Source organism: Acanthochromis polyacanthus, chromosome 17, assembly GCF_021347895.1.
Source record: "Acanthochromis polyacanthus isolate Apoly-LR-REF ecotype Palm Island chromosome 17, KAUST_Apoly_ChrSc, whole genome shotgun sequence".
NCBI lineage: Eukaryota > Metazoa > Chordata > Actinopteri > Pomacentridae > Acanthochromis > Acanthochromis polyacanthus.
The window spans coordinates 25,468,365-25,490,440 of NC_067129.1; the positions used below are offsets into that span (position 1 = coordinate 25,468,365).

Consider the following 22,076-nt stretch of genomic DNA (forward strand, 5'->3'; position numbering starts at 1 on the left):
TATGGTGTGCTTCACATAAACAAGTAACATAAAGGTGGTTTGTAAACTGCAGAGTTTTTGTAGCATAACATGACAGCACAGCTCAAACACCTGAAGAGAAAACACACAGTGGGCTCTTCACATCTGTTTGTTTCTCTCCTGCCCCAGGTGCTCACATTTGCTGTACTTTAAAACAATTCATTGAAACTACATGTTAACCAGCAGTCACTTCAAGATGCTGTTCTGTTCACCTAAAGTCAACACACAAGTCAAAGACCACGGCCGTGCTGAGAATTTCATTTTCATTGAAATCAAAGCTTCTACCATAATAAAAGACCAGCTTTATAGTAGGAAGAAAAATAATTTCTTTAGTCCCTTTGGGCTTGTAAAATGTCCACTGTGTCCATGCTACATGTTGTTAACTTTACAGACTGAATTTTTCACTCTGTGAAGGGGTTAAATATCAACTTGGAATGCTTTTGGAGTCTAACATCTGACTTAAACAATAATCTCTTTTTTTAAAATTTAATTTTCATCATGTGGGGGTTTCTACTATAACTTAACAGTTTTGTAATTCAGTTTATTAAACCTTTGTTTTATTTGTGTACTGTGTTACAATGAAGAATGGCATACAGTCTACAACAATAACTCCATTTAAGAGGAAAATATTTGTTAAAATGAATCAATTAATTTCCAAAATGCTCTTGGAAGTCGTTGTGATAAACATATTCAGTCTATGATGATAACCTGTAGTTTGAGTGCAGTATCAGAACTGTCCAGTAGGTGGAGGTATTGCAGCAGTTTACAGACGCTTCGCCGTAAAAATCCAGCAGAAGAAGTTTGCAACGCCTGCCGTCGTAAACAACGTCAAGATGTCTGAACAAGCTGCTTATGGCTTAGCCTGAAAGCTAACCGCTGAGTTTTATTTTTTGTTTACTTTTCGTTTCGTTTGGCGTCTTGACTTTTATGCTAGATGGGGACCAAGAGCCTGCCATGAAACTCCGGGTGCAGAATGACAGGTGAGCTGAAGCTTTAGCAGCTGATAATTTCGCCTAATAGAAAACATCTGTTAGCTGCTAATGCTATCGGCTAACTGTGTAGAAGGCGATCAGCTGGCTGTTATCTGTCAGCTACTTTTGGCTTTATTGAATGAAAATGACTAAATGAAAATGACTAATGTAATTGACTGCTAACGTGAATTATTTTGGCACCGAGGTCCTTAGAATAAATACGTCTTTTATATTTAGTTTGAGTTTTGACAGCTAATCAATTTTAGTTAGCTAAAAAAAATTGCTAGCTACACTTAAGCGAGCAAACAGCAAATATTCACGGTTACATCTGTGCCACAAACTGCTGTCAGGAAAGAGGCCTGGACATGATGTCTGTCAGAAAATGACTACAGTGACTTATTTTTATTTGTGTGAACCTTCTGTCCACGGATAATTGCGGTCTCGAAATACAACCGTGCTGTACAGTTTGTCACCTGTTATGTGTCATTACTGAGGTAGATCATTAGATTTTAACCTGCATTGTGATACATTCATTTTTGTGTAACTTGTTATAGTATTAACACAATCGTACCTTTCAATCTCTAAATGTTAACCTTCTTCTATACATATAAAGGTACCACTAATTCTGTGCAAGTACATTTAGTCCCAGTTCCAAATATCTTCCTAAACATCATGATTAAGTAATCTTTGTTGAATGCCATGTATGTGGGATCTCTATAGAAATATTAGGGTTTGTTTTTTTTAATAGAGGACTTTAGCTCTTGACATTTTTTTGTGTGTTTGTTTTATCGTGAAAATTGAATTTTTCAAGTTTTATGATAAATATTTTGTGATCATGTAAATAACTGTAAGGTAATATCTCTAAAGTTAAGTACGACTGTGTTGTGCAATTTTTAAAATGTAGAGAACTGAATCAATTATATGCCATCTTTGGTGCAACTACAGAAACAAGTTAGATTTTCAAAAATTTTTAGGACAATAATTTAAATAACAATTGAGATATAAAAGCATTTTAAGGACTTTTGACAGTAATATAAGATCCAGCTGAATACAATATATTTCCTATATGACTGTGAAAATTAAAGTAGAAAAAACCCACATTTCCAATAGTACTGTGAAAGTTCTTATTGAACCTGACATGGTCTCTATGAAGTGCATAGTTTGCCTTATAAAATGTGGAGAAATTTATAGGAATCCAGTAAGATGCTATTTGTGAAGTTGTAAACCTATAAGATTCAGGTTCACATCAGTTAACAAAAACCATCAGATCAGTGTCAGATGGACAGCCAAAAGAGCAGTCAAAACTAAACGCAAAATCTTCAGTTAAATTCCAAAACAAAGTGGGAACCAATAAAGAACCTTAAAACAGAACAATATGCTCTGTGCATTTGGATTTCACGAGAAAACAAGCTGCTGCATTTTGGATCTTCTGAATCTTGTTTAAATATTTCACTGGAAGGCCAGAGAGCAGACCAGTACAATAGCCAAGTCTGCTAGAAATACAAGCATGAGTAGATCTTTCATGTTTTCCTTAGACAGGAACGTTTGCATGCAGGTAAAATGCATTTCTCAAGATGTTTGTCACCTGGGATTCAAAGCATGGGTCACAATTAAAAATGACGCAATTGATGCTGGACACTGCAGTTTGTCTTTTGTGTGATAGGAGTGATTCCAGAAGAGCACTAAAACTGAGGGAGACTCCTAGAGTAATGCAGCCTAATTCAAGTGAACGTGATGATCAAGCAGGAAATGGTTTATCCCTGACTCTGCAACCAGAGCTTCTCACCAGGGCACCAGTCACTGCTGCTGCTGCTGCTGCTGCCACCGGCCCTGAGAGCGGTGAGGTGCGGGTACCCATGACTGGCGGCCCCGGGGAGTCGAGTGGAGGTGCATCATCCAGGAGATCCAGAGTCAACTCCCACAGCCACTCCCATTCACATTCACATGGACATAATCGGGGGCAGCACCACTCCAATTCAGAGCCGGACCTTGACCCGCCTGACTCTGATCTGGACTCTGGAGAACCCAGCACCTCCCTGTCTGAGCTGCGCTGTCTGTTCCGCTGGCTCCAAAAGAGCCTTCCTTTCCTCGTCATACTGTGTGCTAAACTGGTCCTCCAGCATGCTCTTGGTGAGGAGGAGTTAAGCAAACAGCATTATTGTGATCTCTGAACACCAGACAACATGTCCTAATCTTTCCCTTCATTTACCAGGTTTAGCTGTTGGGGTTGGCCTCTTCACAACTTTTTTATATGTGAATAAAAACATTCAAACTCAAGTCTTTCTTCAGGTAAGTCAAGAACTAAAATTACACTGATTCATGATTCATTTGATAGATTCACATAATGTGCTTTTTCTTGTGTGCACCTTCAGGATCGACACTCAAAGCTGCAGTGCATATGGCTGCTACTCTTCCTCATCTCTTCCACCCTCCTGCTTTACTACACCTTTTTCACTGAGACACTTTACCACTGGTAAGTCTTTATCACCCAAGTCGCATTAACTGGAACTGCTTTAACCCTGATGGATTTGTTAGTTTCATTTTAGTCGGGTATTGGACTTTAATCCCCACTTTTCTTCGTGTGCTTCATGGATCAAACCCCTGTACTATAGTCTGGAAAATAGCAAACCCGGGATTGCACCACTTAACCTAAATGTTAACCTCCTTCTAGCCTCATCTTCTTCAGTCCAACCATTGAGTCGCTGGGTTTCTGGGAAATTCTTTGGGCAGTTGGCGTCACCAATTTCATAATAAAGTTCCTCTATATGGGAATTAAGTGCCTTATTCTGCTGCTGCCCTCTTCACTGGTGACGTACAGAACCCAGGTAAGACTGGTGAATTTGTTCATGGGAGGCCTTTTAAAAAAAAACCCGTTGTGCACCCATCGGGGGTTCTGGCTCGGAAAATGAACTTTGTTAATGTCTGCAGGGCCGGTGGCTGATGCTGACGGAGGAGCTGGGTCAGGTCCACCAGGCCACAGCACCTGTTCCACTGTGGTTCCGCTACCTGGTCACCTACCAGGAGGCTGACGGTGCCACTGGACTTACACTGGGGGTCCTGCTGGCTTTGCTCTACCTCATACTGAAGGTGCAGTCCCACAGAGTCACGGGAAATAGATTTATGTTGAAGGACTGTTGAAAAGCATGTTTGATGTTGACAGTTAAGGTGAATTTATTTATTTTTGTTCTTTGGCTCTCATTTCAGCTTTTAGGGTTGTACGGACAGTCGACAGCTTTACTGAAAACTGTGAGAATATTTCTAATTGGAGAGGTAAGTGGTAAACAGCATCTTAGTAAAACAGCAAATATTCAGACTGTTCACCTTTAATTAAGTGTTTTTTTTTTTGTTTTCATTTTTCAGCATACAGGCACAGCAGCCACAAGGAGTCAGTGCAACGAGGCAGGAGATGTCTGCCCGATCTGTCAGGGAGAGTACAGGGAGCCTCGGGCTTTGCTCTGTCAGGTAAAACCACAAGTGTCCACTACAGATCCTGCACACTGTGAATACTAATTTAAAGAGACAACCGGAAATATTCTGAATATTATAAATCTATATGATGATTTTTTTAAAGCATTTTTTTTAGACCTATGGTTTTGTTTTTCATCACCTTTACTTTTTGGTTACTCTAATTATAACCCATGTTTTTCTTCATCTCATCGGATCCGTTTCATTCAGTGAATTTTTTTTTCTACAAATCAAAACTCACCTCTTCTCTGATGATTTCAGCAGTTACTGCGCTTTGTACAGGCGCATGCAAAATTATTCAACCCCCCTGACATTTTCAACCTGAACCTGCTTTTTGTAAAAGAGTTGAAATTTTGGATGGATTATGAATTAAATCTTGGTATTTTTTTCCTTTGGTATTATATTTCAATAAACGAACTGTTCACCTCTGATCACCTGCAGTTGTAATGTTGCTCGTTTTGCCAGAATGTCACAAATATCAGATGGGTTGAATAATTTTGCATGCAAATGTCGTGAGAAACTAACATCTCATGTGTTCAATTCTTTAGCTCTCTTTATAGAATGTACGTACGAGACATGCTGACGTGCTTTTACGTCTCGTCTTTCCAGCACATATTCTGTGACGAATGCATCGCTCTGTGGTTTAACCGGGAGAAGAGCTGCCCTCTCTGCCGCACAGTGATCACAGAGAAGGTTTACAAATGGAGGGATGGTGCCACATCTCCACACCTGCAGATTTATTGATTTCTGAGGCACAGATTGGGGGGGCTTTTGGGTGCGGAAAATTGGTAATAGCTTATATGCAATATGTGACTTTCCATGGCTGTCAAACCCCACTGACAAGTAATGTCGTACACACTGATTGATTAGTCAGCTAAGGGCTGGGCTCCCTGCAGGTCGAGGTCACTAAGGACACACGACTTGCGCCTACAGTGGGTCTGTTTCTGGCTCATGTTCCAGTACATCCCTACCTGTCCCTCTCACAGACAACTGAAAGTTGATTATTTTCACACCCTCAACTATTTTTTGATTTTCCTTGTTTCTTTTTGTGTTGTGTTGCCTTCGTTCACATTAAATCTTTAAACTTTTTTGATGGGACATAAAATAGTTTTTCTTCCTCAGTTTATTTTACTTGTAAATATGGGAACATAAAATAATTATATAAATAAGTATTTTAAACCCTTTTTCCTTTATCATTCTTTTGACAAAAAGAGCTCGCAACATGTGAACCCCTTCTTATTGAGCATTTTTAAAACCTTTTTGATTCAGTGTGTAGAAGCCAGCAGCTGCATACCTCTTACTCAGGAGTCAGTGCTGGCAAAACGTTGATTCCGATGTATTGTTCAGTTTGAAAATAAATGAGTGGAAGGCTGACACACTACACAAGCTTTTAGGAAGCACAGTATGGTGACATGAGGATGGACAGGGCAGGCTAAAGAATGGATGTTTGCTCTCTGCTTTCAGCTTTTTGGACTGTATTTTTCATGAATGAAAATGATGCAACTGAGCTTGAAATTGATTTACACGTAAATTATTTTCTATAGGGGTGACATAGCCCCATTTTTGTTAAACCAAAGAACGGGAGAAACATCTATTTTATGTATGAAAATCATTTCACTGTTATTTTTATCCATTTAGATCCATAAACTATCTGAATAAAGATCTACATTTAGATTTGAGTTGTGACTGTTCATTTATGGAGCAACATGGGAGCATTTACCCACTGAGCAGCTGAGAAATTACTCCTTCTGGTGAAACTCAAGTTTGTTTTTTTACCTTGTTGACATTTCAATATCAGAAGACAAATCCTTAGTAAAAACAAGTTAATTCCATGCTGAAACCCTTCCACCTTAAAGTGCTTTGTACCAGTTAGACTTTTTGAAACACAGATTCAGACCTAAATGTTTTCGTTCGTCACAAACCAAAGGAAGCAGTCTGGTCATCTTGCATTTTCAAGCTTTTCATACTACTCTTGAAAATTGATTTTCAGCTTCAAATTCTACGACTGAATTATTCCAATATGAGAACTTCTACATGTTTTAGCAGAGTCATGAGGAGCTGGTGTGCTCGAGCTGCTCCAAATGAGGACTGGGTGGAGAAAGGAAAAGTGTAGAGTTACATCTAAACCATTATTCTTTAAAAAATAAAAGCAACATAGTTTAACCAAGTTAAAATATGTAATTTTGATACACAGATGTTTTTTTTTTTGTTACATTTTTGCCCAGAGAAGGATTTTAAATAAATCCATAAACTGCCTAACAGATAACTTGAAGATTGGACAAACATGAACTGTTATACTCAAATCTATGCGTTCTGTTGCACCAATGACTCAGAAAAACGAAACCCGTTATTTAGATATTTTTGTTTAAATTTTATTTTGACTTCCGTATGTACATGATACAGCATAGCAGTCCCATCTGAAGGGACAGATGTGGAAGTGACACATCAACAGAAATAAATGATATCCAACGCCCACCAGTGATTAAAATATCCTTTCTGCTCAAAAGATGTGTTCACCAGATGAAGTAAGCTCAGCAAGATGGTTTTTGGAGGATGCCTCTCAAGCATACCTGAACAGAAGTAAACAGATTTTTTGTTTACCGACCCAGTGATCCCACACAAATGATCCCACTTCAATCATATCTCAATAAAACGGTGGTGTAAAGAAATGCACATCCTAAAGAGACTTATCGGACTTAATATGACGTGAATGTTTGGGATCTATCCCAAAGTTTTCCACACATTTTTTATATATACAGCAAACTGTACATACATTATGTACTCTGTCAGCAAAGGCACAATGCCATTCCCACTGGTTTTTGCATCAGTTTTTTTTTCATAATACGCTATCCTTGCTTTGAGCACTGCAAATAGAAAAACGGAAGTTCAAGTTTTTTGCAAGGCAAGTGTCTGAAAATCCTCTCTGAATGTGATACCATCCATCCATCGCTTAATCCTTATTACAGTAACCGGGGAGGCTGGAGCCTATCCCAGCTGACTTAGGGTGAAGGCAGGGGACACCCTGGACAGGTCACCAGTCCATCACAGGGCTACATACAGGCAAACAAGCACTCTCACTGAATGTGATATTATGCCATAAAATAAATACTGTAAGACAGTCAGGCCAATTTTGGAATATATATGTATGAAAAAGCTGCATTGGAAGTTGTAAGACATGTTCTGTGGAAATAAAATTATACAGTACATGCTTATTCTTATGACAAAAGAAGTCAAATCAAATTATCACACATTCTGCTGCCTTATCTAAATAATACTACATAATAAATACAGTTTGCATAGTGTGGACAATGCAGTGGAACCACAATGGCACTTGAAATAAATATAAAGAAAGTGGAGTGAAAAGTGGAGTGAATGCTCTTCAACACAGCAGTTGTGTCAGAATGGAAGACACTCAATCCAGTCTGGCACTGACCCATATTGCAACCTCGATATCTGCTCACACGAGCTTCATCTACAGTAAGGAAAAGACTGAAAAGCACATGTTAAGCATTGGTGTAGAAAATAAAGCCAGTCCTCTTAAAACTACGATACCAACCAAACATGTTTGACCTTTGAACCGTGTTGTCCTCAGAAAATTCAGTTACACACTTCTACTGTTGTTTTCTAAGGTTTGTTGGTTTACCAGCAAAAAAAAAAGAAAGAAAAACTCCATTGAAACAGTGCTTTTGGTCAGTTCATTAAACTCCAAGTATTTGGAAAGCAAGACACCTCTCAAACATGAGCTACCGTCATAGCATCGTAGGAACCTGCATCCGACCGTGTGGTCAGTTTTAAGATGAGTGTGGAATGGCTTGACTCCAAGGCTCATATAGCAGCTTCACATCACACAAACAGGTCAAACATCTCAAATCAAACAGGTTTCAGTCGATGGTCCACTCACATCTGGGTTTATCCCCCTCTAACACTGAGAGCCATGGAAGTGTAAATGCACAAACAGCATACTGAAAGCACCACAGCAGCCGAGACGTGAACGCAGCCGAAATCAGTAAAAGGCAGTGACACTATTCTGGCTCAGAGTGTTATGAGTCGACATGCGTGTTGGTCTCAACCCATGCTGGTGGCCATGAGACTGCAAGAGCTGAAAAAAGGAGTGTGGGAGATTAAAGCGACACACATAAAGGCTTTTAGAGTCTGTTTACATTCGACATAAAAAAACTGAACAGTGCTTGTGGACAGGCCTCCTACAGAAAACATTCCAGTCAGAGGAGGAAAGCAGTGCCAGCATTTGGTACCGACTGTGGTGGAAGTGATGCTCTCGGCTGAAACTTCACTTCAGTCTTTTTATAGCTGCTTTTCTGTTGGTCGTGCTCTACCCGCGCTCCAGTGACAAAGGCAATGCGACTGTTTCCCTTAAGTAGAAAGGAATACTGTGTTCATTTGGGAATTGCAATCCAATTAATCTACCTACTGACCGTGTAACCTGCACGCTCTTATCATTTCAAGAAAGACAGACCGGTTGAGATAGAAACAAACGTCCTTTATAACCATAGACTGTCTCACTGTGATGGAGGTAACACTACAAGTAACACTTCCCAGACGTGAAGATAGAAGAGCACCAGTAAATCAGATGATAATGCCAGTCGAGTCCACTGAAACCACCTCAGCCCACTGATTAGGTGGCATTACTCAGTCAACCATCACACAGACCTTCATTGAGGAGCTACTCCCTCACGTCTCTCTGCTGACTGATCGGTTGTTCATTTAAACTGCTGATTATCTGCGGCAAGCTGAGGAGGCCAGGCTGAGTCAGGAAGATTTGGGAGGCCAAGGAGGGGAAGGCGCTGCTGGAAGAGCTGGTGATCGGCGTTGACAGTGTCAGTCAGTTTCTTAAAAATTTCTACAAGTCTCTTTGAAAGAAACAATACAAAGGAAGAGGAGGAGAAATTGAAAGAGAGCTAATGTTCGCAGGCAGGCCGAGTGTCATAGGTTCATCCGCAGATGTTCGGGCCGCTTCGAGTTCATGGGGTAGGTCTGCTTTTTGTACGGCCCTGCATTGATGCCTGAAGGGTGCCTGATGGGAAGCGGAGCAGAGGCCTCGGAGTTGCCACTACTGCTCGTGTCCATTTGCTCCACTGTCGACACCTCCATGGGTTGGTCCACAGAGCTGCTCGGGGACAGCAGGGATGGGCTGCCGGTCAGTGAGGGCCCCCGGGGCCAGCAGTCCCCTCGTGCAAACTTCACCGGACTGTGGAAGAAGATATGAGATAGTTGTGTTATACTTCTTATATACTGGTGACAAAACCAGTTCTTTTTTTGTAAGGTCACAGAGTGTGGTGTCGCACAGCTCAAACTTAATATATTGTAATGCTGGATTGTATTGTTGAGCTGTTAACAGTACAGTTCTTAGTGATACTGCTTACTGATCTGGTCCACCAACAGGACTCTTACTACTCTGCGGAGCAATACGTTTTGTAAAATTAACAGTAAAAGAAATTACATTCTTTTTTTTTTTCTATTTTTATGATTTATGACATAAGTGTGTTATACTGCAAAAAAGACTTTTCTTTAGTTTACTTTCTAGCCATGGGTGTGCTGTTTCAGTAAAGGTGCACTACTTTGTACTGCAGTGAAAAATGAGCCCAGAGTGAGTACAAATGTGACACAGTTCAGAGAGAGAGAAAAAAAGAATTAGGCCTGCTTTTCCTTTTGTTTCTCATTCATTCTTCACATACAAGTAACACTGACTGAATGCGGGATTTTTTCTTGGACAGTATTTTTACTGTGCATTATTTATAGTTCTACTTAAGAACATAAAGTCCTTTTGCTATCACTGCCAACACCAACATTCAGTAAGTGAAAGAGCAGAGTTTGCCTGCAGGCCTCAAAATCACTAAATCCTGTTGCTCTGAGTGATCTTAAACAAAGCAGAATTTCTGAATGACAGTTCACACATTGACCATTTCAGATGTGGTTTCTGAACACACCCACAGTTTAACAATCAGCTGGCTAATGGTTACTTTTAATCAGTAACACGTGTTTGTGTCACTAAGGTAAATCTGCGTGACTTGAAAGATTATGCAAGGGGAAACCCTCCCAGCATATTTCACTCAGAAAATCATACCTGGCACAATATTGGGATAAATTAAAGGCAAATTACTTGAAAAACGTTCCTTCATCTGTCAGACAGCAACAAGCATCTGTCTCTTATTCCTCTAGTTCAGTTCAGTTTCCAGACGTGACCCTTCTTATTTGAACCACAATGAAAGAGATAAGCTGTTGTGAATTGAAGAAGTTTCACCTTCCAATAATGATTTAATTTTGGCCAAGCTGGTTACATTTACAAGGTCAGCAAATGAGTCATGAGTGTGGGAAAGATTAGTTTTGGGGGAAAAAAAAATCTGTAAATGTCCAACGCAATTGAACAGAACTAAAGACAAAAACAACAGGCTGTTACCTCACAGGTGTTCTCGGACTTCCTGGGAACTTCCGCGGTGAGCGGACCTTTGGCTCGAAACAGAACTTCTCTTTGACGTTTTCAAGCACAGATGGGGCTACATATGTGAAACCCTGGGGAAGGGGAGGGGGACAAAAACAAAGAGAGGATCTGAGTCCACCTCTTCAAAGACCACTTTCCAAAAACAACCCACAGCTGATGATGAGCAATGAAACGCTGAGTAAACCATATCATGCAATGTGGTGGAACAGTGAGTGAAGCTTCCAGGAAAGCCAGCAGGACTAAACCAGATGGGACGCATTAAGTGATTCTCGTAAGACCCACTTGTTGAGAAGGAAATAAAAGACATTATGTGCAGAGCTTCAGATCCTCTGTGTGTACGTTTGCAAGAAGACAACACAAAAACAGTGAAGGGCAAGAAAAAAAGCGCTGTGATCTATTAAAAACTGTCTGTGCCTCCACTTTGATTCAGCAACATCACCATCAGGACCATCGATGGTGCTCTAAAACTTGAGATTATTACCTGTAAACAGCATCTGACAACAAATGATGACTGACAGAACTTAAGAACACACAGAAAATACTTGACTCTGGCTCCGGGCTATGAGTTATCTTTCACACCACATACATGAACTACTTGGCTGCATGATGTGGTGCAGTTTCAAGATGACTATGAAGCAAACAAAAATATACTGTCCCAGAACGTAAACGGACTGAGAAACTGGCCACATTGCAAGCAAATATGATCCATTTTACTCCTTGAGTCATTTGTTGCATTTGAGAGTCTCTAAGGTTCATCAGAGATTATTTCTTATATAACTTGTTATGAAAGTCTGTGGAAACTGTTCACCAGAAACTGAGAGCATAAAGCTGCAGGATCCATTGCTTGCTGGGCAGTGTGGCACTAGTTACTCACCAGGAAGACTTGGTTGGCACTTTCGCTGAGCGTGGAGTCGTCAGGACTGTCCACTGGAGTCTGGCTGGTGAACTTGGAGTCAAACTGGCTGACATCATCAGCAGATTGCTGCCAAAAGAAGCGGGTCGGTTAATCATCTTGCAAGGACAGGTCACAGAGGACGTTTCTGTGCAGAAGGCACACTCACCAGAAATGGTTTAAATGGAGGCTCTACTTTGCGAGCGAGGAGGTCATCCCAGTTTATATGACGGAAGAATGGATGGGCCTAGGAAAGCAGTAAGGTTTGTATATGTCATGACCTCTTCGTTTTCTCAGTTATCGTACTGTCGTTCCAAAAATAGCACAAACACTTGTGACTCTGGTGTGTTTACCTGGACTTCAGCAGCATCTCCTGGTCCAGCCCCGAGTCGCAACGAGGCATTTCGTTTCAGCAGCTGAAAAAACAAAGTTTGAAGACTATTTTTCTTTCTTTCTATATGTTTTAGCGGAGACAGCACAGCCAGTGAAAGAATGAAGCAGCAGACAGGTTTCAACAGCTCACCTTTTTCAGGAGGTCCCTGGCTTCTTGTGTGAGGTAAGGTGGCAAGCTGAGTTTGCATTTCAAGATTTTGTCAATCGTCTTCTTTCGGTTTTCACCAGTGAACGGAGGCTAAGAAAGGAGTAGGTCAGAAATGACAGCTCAGCTACATGGAAGGACTCCTACAACGCTGTGGCTGCTTGCTTTAGTAGTACTCTGCGATTGCTTGGTGTATACTCACTGCTCCTGTCAGCATGTCGTACATGAGAGCTCCCAGACTCCACCAGTCCACAGCCCGATTATGTCCGCTCCTCATTAGAATCTCTGGAGCCCTGAGGAAACCGAGACGAAGACAAGGTGATACAGCAGTAACACTAAACTGTGTATGAAGTAGGAAATGTGTCTACATGTACAGACGTGTATACAATTTGAACTCATTTACAAAGTCTACGTGGACATTGTGTTCCATACATGTATTCAATGGTGCCACAGAAGGTGTGGGTAACCGTTCCATCATGGATGGACTCCTTGCAAAGACCGAAGTCTGTCAGCTTCACATGTCCTAGAAGGTAAATGCAAGTTAGATGAGACAAACTAGACTCCAAACAGGCAACAGTTTAGCAAGCTGCAGAAAAAAAAAATCACTCTGACAACAAAAGATTAAGTTTAAAAAGGTGTGACTTCTTTCGATCAGCGCTTGTAAGAGACACTTCGGGTTTCTGTACCGTTGTTGTTGAGCATGATGTTCTCTGGCTTTAAGTCTCTATAGATGATGCCTTTCTGGTGCAGATGACCTAATGCCATCGAGATCTCAGCCAGGTAGAAACTGTCAACAGAAAAAAAACATGATGCAGGTTCCACATCAAGTCAAATTTCTTGACATGTACACGATATATTTTTCCTCATAACAGATCACTGGATATGTATATTTATATGTTTTTCACCCACAGAGTATTTATACTCAAGTGCTCAGTAATCTACAGTCACGGTGTTATTTTCAATGTCATGAAGGTTTTTCTATGATTACACACCCTCTCTTGTTCAGCAGCTTGGTTCATGTAATCGCCAATTACATCTACAGGTTGTGTTTATGAAACAGGAACACGTCACTGTTCCGAGTGACCCTCAGAGCACCTGAGAAATACTGTCACATATCTGCCTGTTTTCACACAACTGACATCAAACTTTAAATTCCTTATAAGAGAAATTCCTAGCTGAATATCTTTGTCCTTATGAAGGCTAAAAACACATCAGTGTGCTGTAGTGGTGTCATGGTGTGATCCGGACAGATCCCCACCCACAGTTCAGCACGTGTGTGAACTGCGGATTAATTGTAAAGTTTTACCATCAGAGAGTGAGATGCACGATACCTTTAAAAGCAATTTGAAGGACACTCAGAAGACACAGCTCTGCTAGTTCCAATGCCCTATTTCAATTTTGAAGCTGAACATACAACAACATTTGACTGGCCATGCTTCAATTCTCCACCAAGTTAAACGAAATTGAGCCTGGTGTTCTTTTTTTGCATAATCCTGGTTAAACACAAACCCAATTAGAAACAATGCACCTAGCAAACTGCAAAGGCTGTTAAACAATGACACTAATGCTGCACTTATATTTCATGTAATTTGTGAAGCCAGTTATGTTTTCCCATTGATCAACAGATTCTATATGCTTCAGGCTGTTGTGGTACAACTGACATCAGCTGGTCTCATAACTTAACATATCTCGTACTTCTTACAACGTGTGTTTGAGATGTTAGTGTTGTGTCAGCGGTTTTACAAATTCATGCCGTCTTCATTGTGTGACTCTTTTGACAGTAACTTATGTGGTAATCTTCCACCACATGGCTATTACACAGTACCTAGAGCTTAATTCCCTTTATCTCCCTAAATTCTTTTTGTTTTTGTTGCCAAGCTTATCTGGCTCCATCACTCAAAAGCTATGATACGATCCAAATCCTGATTTTATAATCTGTTGCCATCAGAATCCAAGCAGCCGCTGTTTGTCTTTTTAGAAGTATTTGATTACTAGCAATATTTCTGCCAACCTTGCTGCTCATCATGAGTCAACAAAAAAGACCTCAAAGAGAAAGCTCGCAACTCTGTTTGTTCATACTGTAGTCATTTGGAACGGCTTAGTGTTGTAGAGAAGCTTAAACATATGTGTACAAACATAGTAGGTGTGGGTGGAAAAGTTGATGACACAATTCACAGGAAATTTAATTTATATGTTAAAGCAAAACATCTTAAAATAGGAAAATGATGAAAGACTAGCTATCTTTTCTTCACATTTATTTCACAGGAAATGTTCCTTTTGATCACCAGAAACAGTGTAAATAAATCAGAGGAAACATAAAAGCTGATGTTCTCTCTGATTAGATGGTCCAGGGTTTACCTGTAGCAGACAAACTAACTCACCATGCTGTATCTTCCATGAAGATGCCTTCTCTTTCCAGCTGCATAAACAGCTCCCCACCTGCCGTCACCACACACAAAAGCTGCATTTCAAACATATTCACGATGAAACTAGGGACCAATATTTTTACTTTATTGAGAAAACTCAGAACTCACACATCACTGAAAGTGTTCCACATGATCAAAGAACATTTACTACACTTCAAATTTGACTGGGCATCATTACACTTACCGCTCAGATACTCCAGGATAAGGTACAGTTTTCCTCCTGTCTGGAAGGCATAGATGAGGTCCACGATGAAAGGATGCTTCACCTCCTCCAGAATGTTCCTCTCAGCTTTGGTGTGTGCTGTGTCCTTTGCATTACGCACAATCATGGCCTGCCAAGGAATAGAAAGGCATATAAAATATAGGGTACATTTTCAAAGTCACACATCAGTTCTGTGTGAGCTGCAGAAAGGAGGCCAGGCTGAACGGAGAGAGCAGCTCTGAGGTTTCATGGAGAAGAGCCTGGTGCTATTTTTTTTGGGTGGTCTGAACTTAGCTTCGGGCTTCATAGCTGAATGAAACAGCAGGTCACCAGAAGAGCCACACAGTGACACACAGTTCATGTGAAACACTGTACACAATCATGCAGCATAGGGCTTGGGAACCAAGCGAATATCTAAGAAGCAAGTACACTGCAGATGTATGCTCATTCACTAATTCTTTAACAATACTGTGTATGTACACTAGGGGGCAGTTAAGTCCCCCCTTAATGGCTGATTTAAGACCAGAGTGAATATTACAGTTTTTCTTTATATCAGTGGGACTCGAGCAGATTCACTCACCTTCTTCAAAACTTTCATAGCAAATATCTTCCCAGATGTGGCACCGGACACCTTCCGAACTTGAAACACCTGTGAAAATTCACATCATATCAATCCATAGATATTTAAAACGGGCTTTCTACAGGGTTCACCAAGTGTAATTTAAGACTTTTAAAACCTTTTAACACCACACAGAACGTAGAGTATTTCCTGCTTCAGTTATACCGGCCAAAGGATGCTGAAAAACCAGAAATGACGATACAGCCCGGAATCATTTAAGAATATATCCAATTATTTTCTGTTTCCTGATGATACGATTACTTTAATCAATATGACCTGATCTAAACTAAATCCATGCCTATAATAAGAGACTGAGCTCAAAATGAGATAGCTAGAAGCAGTGGCAGCGTTTGGTCTGATGGTGCTGACTGAAGGTCAACACAGCACAATTCACTTTAGCAAGAACGTCCGTTTTTGCTTTTGGTTTACAGATATTTAGCTTGTCTTGACAAACATTTTAAGACACAATGATACTTAGTGCAGGGGAGAGAAAAAATATGTCAGTTTTGAAAATAATTTTGAAAATCTAAATGTTGCCATTCTAAAACAAATGCAGAGACAATAAGCCTTTGTCTGTGCAGACCAGATAATGTGCAACTCCCAATTATGGACTGAAAAATAATTGTTTGTTGTGTCCTGGACATTTCGAAAAATGATTTAGACAAACAAAAATGGCATTCAGTTCAGAACCTGCTCTTGTACATAATGTGTTGCCATTTCCCTGGGAAATGAATTATCAAACACAACATTGTTTATAAAAACAGCTGTTAATCTTATATTATTCTGACAAAATCACAATAAGGGACTGCTCTGACTTTGCATGACTCAAAGTCAGCACTATGAGTATGTGGATAATTCTTGAAAAAATGCTTACACCATCACTTTTAAAGCCAGGAACCAAGCCTATGCCAAAAAATATACTTGTGCAACAGCACAAGGACATCAAAACAAATGACTTTTAATCTGTAATGCGAAGAAATTTCCAAGTTACAGAAAATGGCTTCTTAGTCATCACAGACTAAACCACTTCAAGAAAAATAAGTTTTGCATCTGCTTGCAAAGTGAAAAACGTGCCCAAAATAACTGTGATGTGCACCGCCATTGTCAAGTTTAGAACGACAACATCAGAAAAGTTCCAGAGCTCTACAAGTTGGCCATCCAAAGAAGAAAAGAAACTCAACAACAAAATACAATCATAAAAACAAGGCGCATCTCTCAGTGTGCACTTATCTTTAAAATTCAGTTGTTTTTTTATAATACTGGATACGAGGGGTGCAGGGCATTACAGTTAGGCTTCAGGTTTATGCAAGCAAGTGTGGGAGTGGTTCTTTGAGGCCAGATCTTACAGTTAAAGGTGAAAGACATTTTTTTAACCGCAGATGAAAAAACATCGCAATATATCTTGGAAACGAAAAGGTTGTTGATAAACAACGTTGACGAAGTAAAATACTGATGAAATTTCCATTTTCTGGCTGGAAATGGAAAAAAAAAACTCAATTTCCAGTCATTTTGGTGAGAAAATTCCCCACCCATTGGAATTTCAAGACAACCCCCACATTCTGGTAATGTCATAACAGGTTCCAGGCCAAGGCAAGCAAATGACAAAGTGTTTATTTTCCCCCACACTTTTAGAAAATAACTTTTTAGTACAGTTTAATGACTTTGAGTTCACTGCTTTTTACTGGCACTCAACCAAAGGTCTGCGTGAATAGGTCACAAAGTGCCCACGCAGATGTAAACACCCCATAATCAGATTCTTTAAAATCTAAATTTAATGTTAAGTTAGATGCTATTAAGAATAATGGGAGAGGACGACATGACTTTTTCTAAATTGAAGTTTGGGATTCAGATGCCTCACCTTTCCATAGCCACCTTTCCCCAACACTTTGAGCAGCTCAAAGCATTCAGGCCTGATCTGCTCTGTTCCCTTGTTCACGCTGTTCTCTGAAATTTCAAACTTCTCACAGTCATCCATGTTACTGGCAAAAAAACAAATAAAGAAGATAAGGAAATAAACAAATAATAAAAAGCACATTCAAAACATCCACTCAACATTGTGTTTACAGTTTTCAAGACATACAGCAGCACCAACAATGCAAATCTAAATGTAGCAGTGGGTAATGGTTGAACCACAGACTGTGTATACAAGATGAGCACAGTCACCATAACGTTACCTGTTGTTTTTCAAGTCTCGAGTTTTGCATTTGGCCGTCGCTATCAAAATCGGATGTAACAAGTGAACAGTGCATGTCTATCTTTATATACAGTCTGTGGGTTGAACTGAGGCTGATGGTGGTGCAACAGTTTGGGAATAAGCAGCTAAATGAGATGGGGGCATGCTGATGAAGTGGTTCTCAAACATTTCTACACAAAGATCCTTAAAACAGATCCAGCTGAGTGCAGTTAAGTCACTTTCTGACCTATTAAGAATTCTGTCAGTTTTTGCAGGGTGAACTCCCTCCTACAGGGCACTGAATGGTTTGACTGGAGCATTAAATTGATGTGAATCATGTGCTATGGCTTTCAGTTACCAGATTTCACCCAGTGTTAGACAACGCTCTCCACCACCACCATCAAAACACCAAATGAGGGAATATTACTGGAAAGCTTCTCTAATTCATCACAGCAGTACAGTTAGGTCAGCTTAAGCTCTGTTAGTGCATATACTTAACAAAAAATTGAAACAGTACCACGAAAACCATCAAATCATTAAAGTTATTTACAGGTCCATGATGCTAACTTCCAGCCATTCAAATCTAAACGTTCGGCACAGTCCCCTCAGTGAATGACTGCTCTGCTTGTACTCACAATTCAAAGCTGCTGCACTGGTCCATGTATTCACTGAGCTGACCCTGAAAACAAGAGGACACCAGGACACAACAGTTACACTCACAGGAATGCGAGGGAAGACAGCTGTTTAACGACGAGCCTGATTTATTCTCACAATTACTTATACAGTATACCAGGGGTGTCAAACATGCGGCCCGGGGGCTAAAATCGGCCCACTACAGGGTCCAATCCGGCCCGCAGGACCACTTTGGAAAGTGCAAAAATTACAGAGATGACATTAACTGCAATTTTTCAATAAAAGTAACTGATATTTTAAATTTGTCCACTGTACTGTCACAACTTATTTTATGTATAAATCTAGTACATTTATAAGGCAGGGAAACAATTTGATCGTGTTTATAGCTCCTACTTTAGTTTGTATGGTGCGAGGTTCAGGATTACGACACAGATGTGTAAATGAATGTAAATTTAAAACAATTTCTAGATCTTGACAAGTTGTTTTGACCATGAAGTAAATTACTAGATTGTTCAGTTTCAGACACCTGTGACTGAATGTTTTGTGCCTTTGTAGATACACTGTGATCTGTAAGTTGTAATGCGTAAATGATAAACCAAGGCACAATATTATTGAAATTTTACTTTCAGTTTTCTGTTCAATTTGTTCATAATGTTTTGCAAACAGATAGTTCATAACTGTGACATTTTCAGAATGTATTTTTAGGGGGCTAAAACAAAGGGAAATAGTTGGAGTTGGTGTTATTTATAGGTTATAATGCTGTGATTTTACTGGTCACTTCAGATCACATTGGGCTGGGTGGCTCCTGAACTAAGATGAGTGTGAAACCCCTGCTGTATACAATCAGTGCTCGGTCGTTTTCTGGACCTTGTTTTAGCTCAGGTCGTTAATGTTAACAGGTAACCTTATGGATAACGAACTATTTACAGAGCCAAGTAAACAGACACCCTTAACTTAAATGAACTTAGCAGCATTGTCTAAGTAAGTTTCTGTAGTAGCTCACAGAGCAGTGACCACAGTAGAAACTCCTTCATGTACCGGAGGAAGCTAGTAAACAGCTTGTAGCTACGCCAGCGTTAGCATTAGGAGGTTTAGGATGTTGTTGCTCTGCTGTACACTGACTTTGCTTTTATATACACCACTTATACTATATGTCCTGATAGCTATGTCAACGTAGTTGTCAAACGGTACATGTTACATTCATGCAACTAACAGGGAGCTACACGGTAATGTAACTACACCGCTGAGATGCCGATGCAGAGCACTGTGCCTCTATGTGTCCATTATCGGACAGGAGCTATGCCTACTTCAAACGATGGGCAACTTATTTCCTTTGTATTCGGCCTTATATGTTTTCTGGCCATTATTTTAATTTAATTCCAGAACCAATTTCCCGGCTGTCATACCGTCACGAGATACCAAGACTGAAGGATAATGTCAATGTGCTTTAGCTATGGTTGTTTTAAGTTAAGCCGAACTACCCGCCACCCGACACTTTGGGTTCTGTGTAACTCATGTCGGCTGTAAAAACAAGTTTGGGCTCCATAACCATTTTGAATTTAGCACAAACAATGAAACGAAGCTTAAACTCAACGTTATATGGACCCGTGCCAGAATCCGCGGGAAAGGGGCGGATGAAGACATGTCCGACAATGGATGCCTGGCCGCTGGTATGAGCACCGCAGGCCTCGGGGCTGCTAGCTAATCGGCTAACAGAGGCGGTATGAGCCCCACACTCACCCCGTCCTCCAGCTCGTCGTCAGAAACATTCTCATCCGGTTGATCCAGATCGATGTCGAACACTCCGGCCATGGCCACGGCACCTCTGTCGGCGTTTAACCAGAAAGCACAGCCCCGTTCCCCCGCCTCATGGGAGAGCCATCACCGTAACAGCCGGCTACAGCAGACAGCATGGGCTAACCTCCAGCTAACCACAACAACACCGGAGCCGAGCGGCGGAATGAGCCTCTAGTGTCGGACACCGGCACTGCCCGGATCAGCTCAGCCTGGAGATAGGGACCTGAGGACAGATCCAGCAGCTTCACGAACAGCAGAGGGTTAAATAAATGAGAACAGGAGGCGATCGAAGTTGGTCAGCTGTTCTTAGATAAATATAACCGAACTGTTCACTCTCAAATTACAGCTGAATGGCTCCTTTTTGAAATGTAAAATGACACACTTTGTTGAAACTCTTCGCTTTTGGTTTCATGGCGTTTTAAACCTGTAAAACCACTGACTAATTTTCATTAAGGTGGGGCTCTAGAAAATATTTATTGAAAGTTGATTAGTTTGTATTATATTTTAGAGTCAAAATAATTTACTTCCTTTAGCTATGACTATATTCTAAGCACTATATATTTACGCACAAAATAATTCATTCCTGTGACAGATTTGGATGTATGTAATGTAAATTTCCTTGGTGTGTCTGACTGGATAGTTCTCCATCCAAACAGCGGATATCACTCTGATGATCAGAAAGTAAAGTAAGTAAAGGATTTTTAAATTTCTTCATTACACCTCTCCAGATGGACTTTATGCCAACTGTAATTTATATAAGATGAGCTCAGTTCAAGCTTTCAGTTCTGAGCCATCATTTCATGTCGTAATTGTTTTACTTAGCAGGATGTAAGAATGTATAAGGAGCTCTCTGCTTAGCATAGGTCTCTCCTGTTTCCTCTGGTTTCCTCCACTTGCTCTATAGACATATTCTGCAGTGTCATGATGAGATAATATGAATGAGATTACCTCTTATAGGCTGCTGTTATAATTAGAACACTAGCTCTACATTTTTGTTTTCAGAAAATGCAATGGTCATTTTTTAAATTCTCAATGCTGATATGTATTTAGATTAAGCCTATCTGTTTTTGTGTCTCTTGTTGTGATGTATGAAGTTGGATTTTTGAAGGTATCCAATATGCAGATATTGTCCAATTCATTTTTGCCATTGCATATGCCAATACTGATGTTTTTTCACCTAATTGCAGACACCATGAGATTTTTTTCCTGTAGTGGAATTAATATATTTACATATGATCACACCTACTTTTGCCTGGATGACCTACTGGTACAGAGACAAAAGACATGATTTTCAATTGAACAAAATAGGAAAAAACTACTTAAATTTACATATAAAATGGCTTTTTTTGCATACCATTCTAGAACAAAACTGTACACTTTTAATCTGGCAGGCAGCATCTGTCTGTCACTGTGTATATTTGGGGTTGATGCAGTTAATTCATAAAAGGTTTTATCAGCTGATGATGCTAATATGTCTGTGAAACTCTAATGTCTTGTTTATAATTTTTCTTTCTGTTATGCTGGCCAAACATACAAAGATATTAGTTAAGTAAGAATTAGACCACAAGTATACAGTTACTTAAAAGAATCCTACAATTAATAGCTGTGAGTAATAGAAGTTCACATATATTTAAATTTGAACTGAATAATACATTTAAGTTCAAAAATCAGCAACAGTTTTGAACTGACTTTAACTATTTATATCTGTTATTCTATAAACTGGAGCTTGAAAACGTGTGTCTTTTTTTGATAGTCATCATACCTTATTTATTTTTAGACTTGCAAAAATAAAGACATCATCCTGCTCTCGAGAATGTGTTGTTGTTGTTGCTATTCTATAGTCTGGCATTGTACATTGACCAAATGTCTAAGTAGGGTGGTAGAA

General features: G+C 40.0%; 2 protein-coding genes across 4 annotated transcripts; one reads left to right on the top strand and one right to left on the bottom strand.

Annotated features, from left to right (window-relative positions):
- The first annotated feature begins 805 nt into the window (after positions 1–805).
- Positions 806–6,126, top strand: rnft1 (ring finger protein, transmembrane 1). Its single transcript, XM_022204334.2, has 9 exons — positions 806–998; positions 2,653–3,119; positions 3,202–3,278; positions 3,362–3,462; positions 3,661–3,814; positions 3,918–4,076; positions 4,194–4,259; positions 4,350–4,451; positions 5,064–6,126. The coding sequence occupies exons 1-9, from the start codon at positions 946–948 to the stop codon at positions 5,196–5,198; spliced, it is 1,314 nt and encodes a 437-aa protein (XP_022060026.1). The 5' UTR covers positions 806–945; the 3' UTR covers positions 5,199–6,126.
- A 684-nt stretch (positions 6,127–6,810) lies between these two features.
- Positions 6,811–20,377, bottom strand: rps6kb1a (ribosomal protein S6 kinase b, polypeptide 1a). Of its 3 annotated transcripts, none has more exons than XM_022204331.2 (15): positions 20,135–20,377; positions 18,397–18,440; positions 17,447–17,567; positions 15,550–15,618; positions 14,952–15,099; positions 14,723–14,780; positions 13,028–13,128; positions 12,774–12,864; positions 12,544–12,634; positions 12,327–12,434; positions 12,157–12,219; positions 11,973–12,050; positions 11,786–11,893; positions 10,870–10,982; positions 6,811–9,660 (listed from the first exon to the last, which is right to left on the bottom strand). In XM_022204331.2, the coding sequence occupies exons 1-15, from the start codon at positions 20,204–20,206 to the stop codon at positions 9,396–9,398; spliced, it is 1,530 nt and encodes a 509-aa protein (XP_022060023.1). In that variant the 5' UTR covers positions 20,207–20,377; the 3' UTR covers positions 6,811–9,395. The 3 variants fall into 3 exon arrangements, with proteins under 3 accessions (XP_022060023.1, XP_022060024.1, XP_022060025.1); XM_022204332.2 differs by having other exon boundaries at positions 17,447–17,532; positions 20,135–20,214; XM_022204333.2 differs by lacking the exon at positions 17,447–17,567 and having other exon boundaries at positions 20,135–20,215.
- Between the last annotated feature and the right edge of the window lie 1,699 nt (positions 20,378–22,076).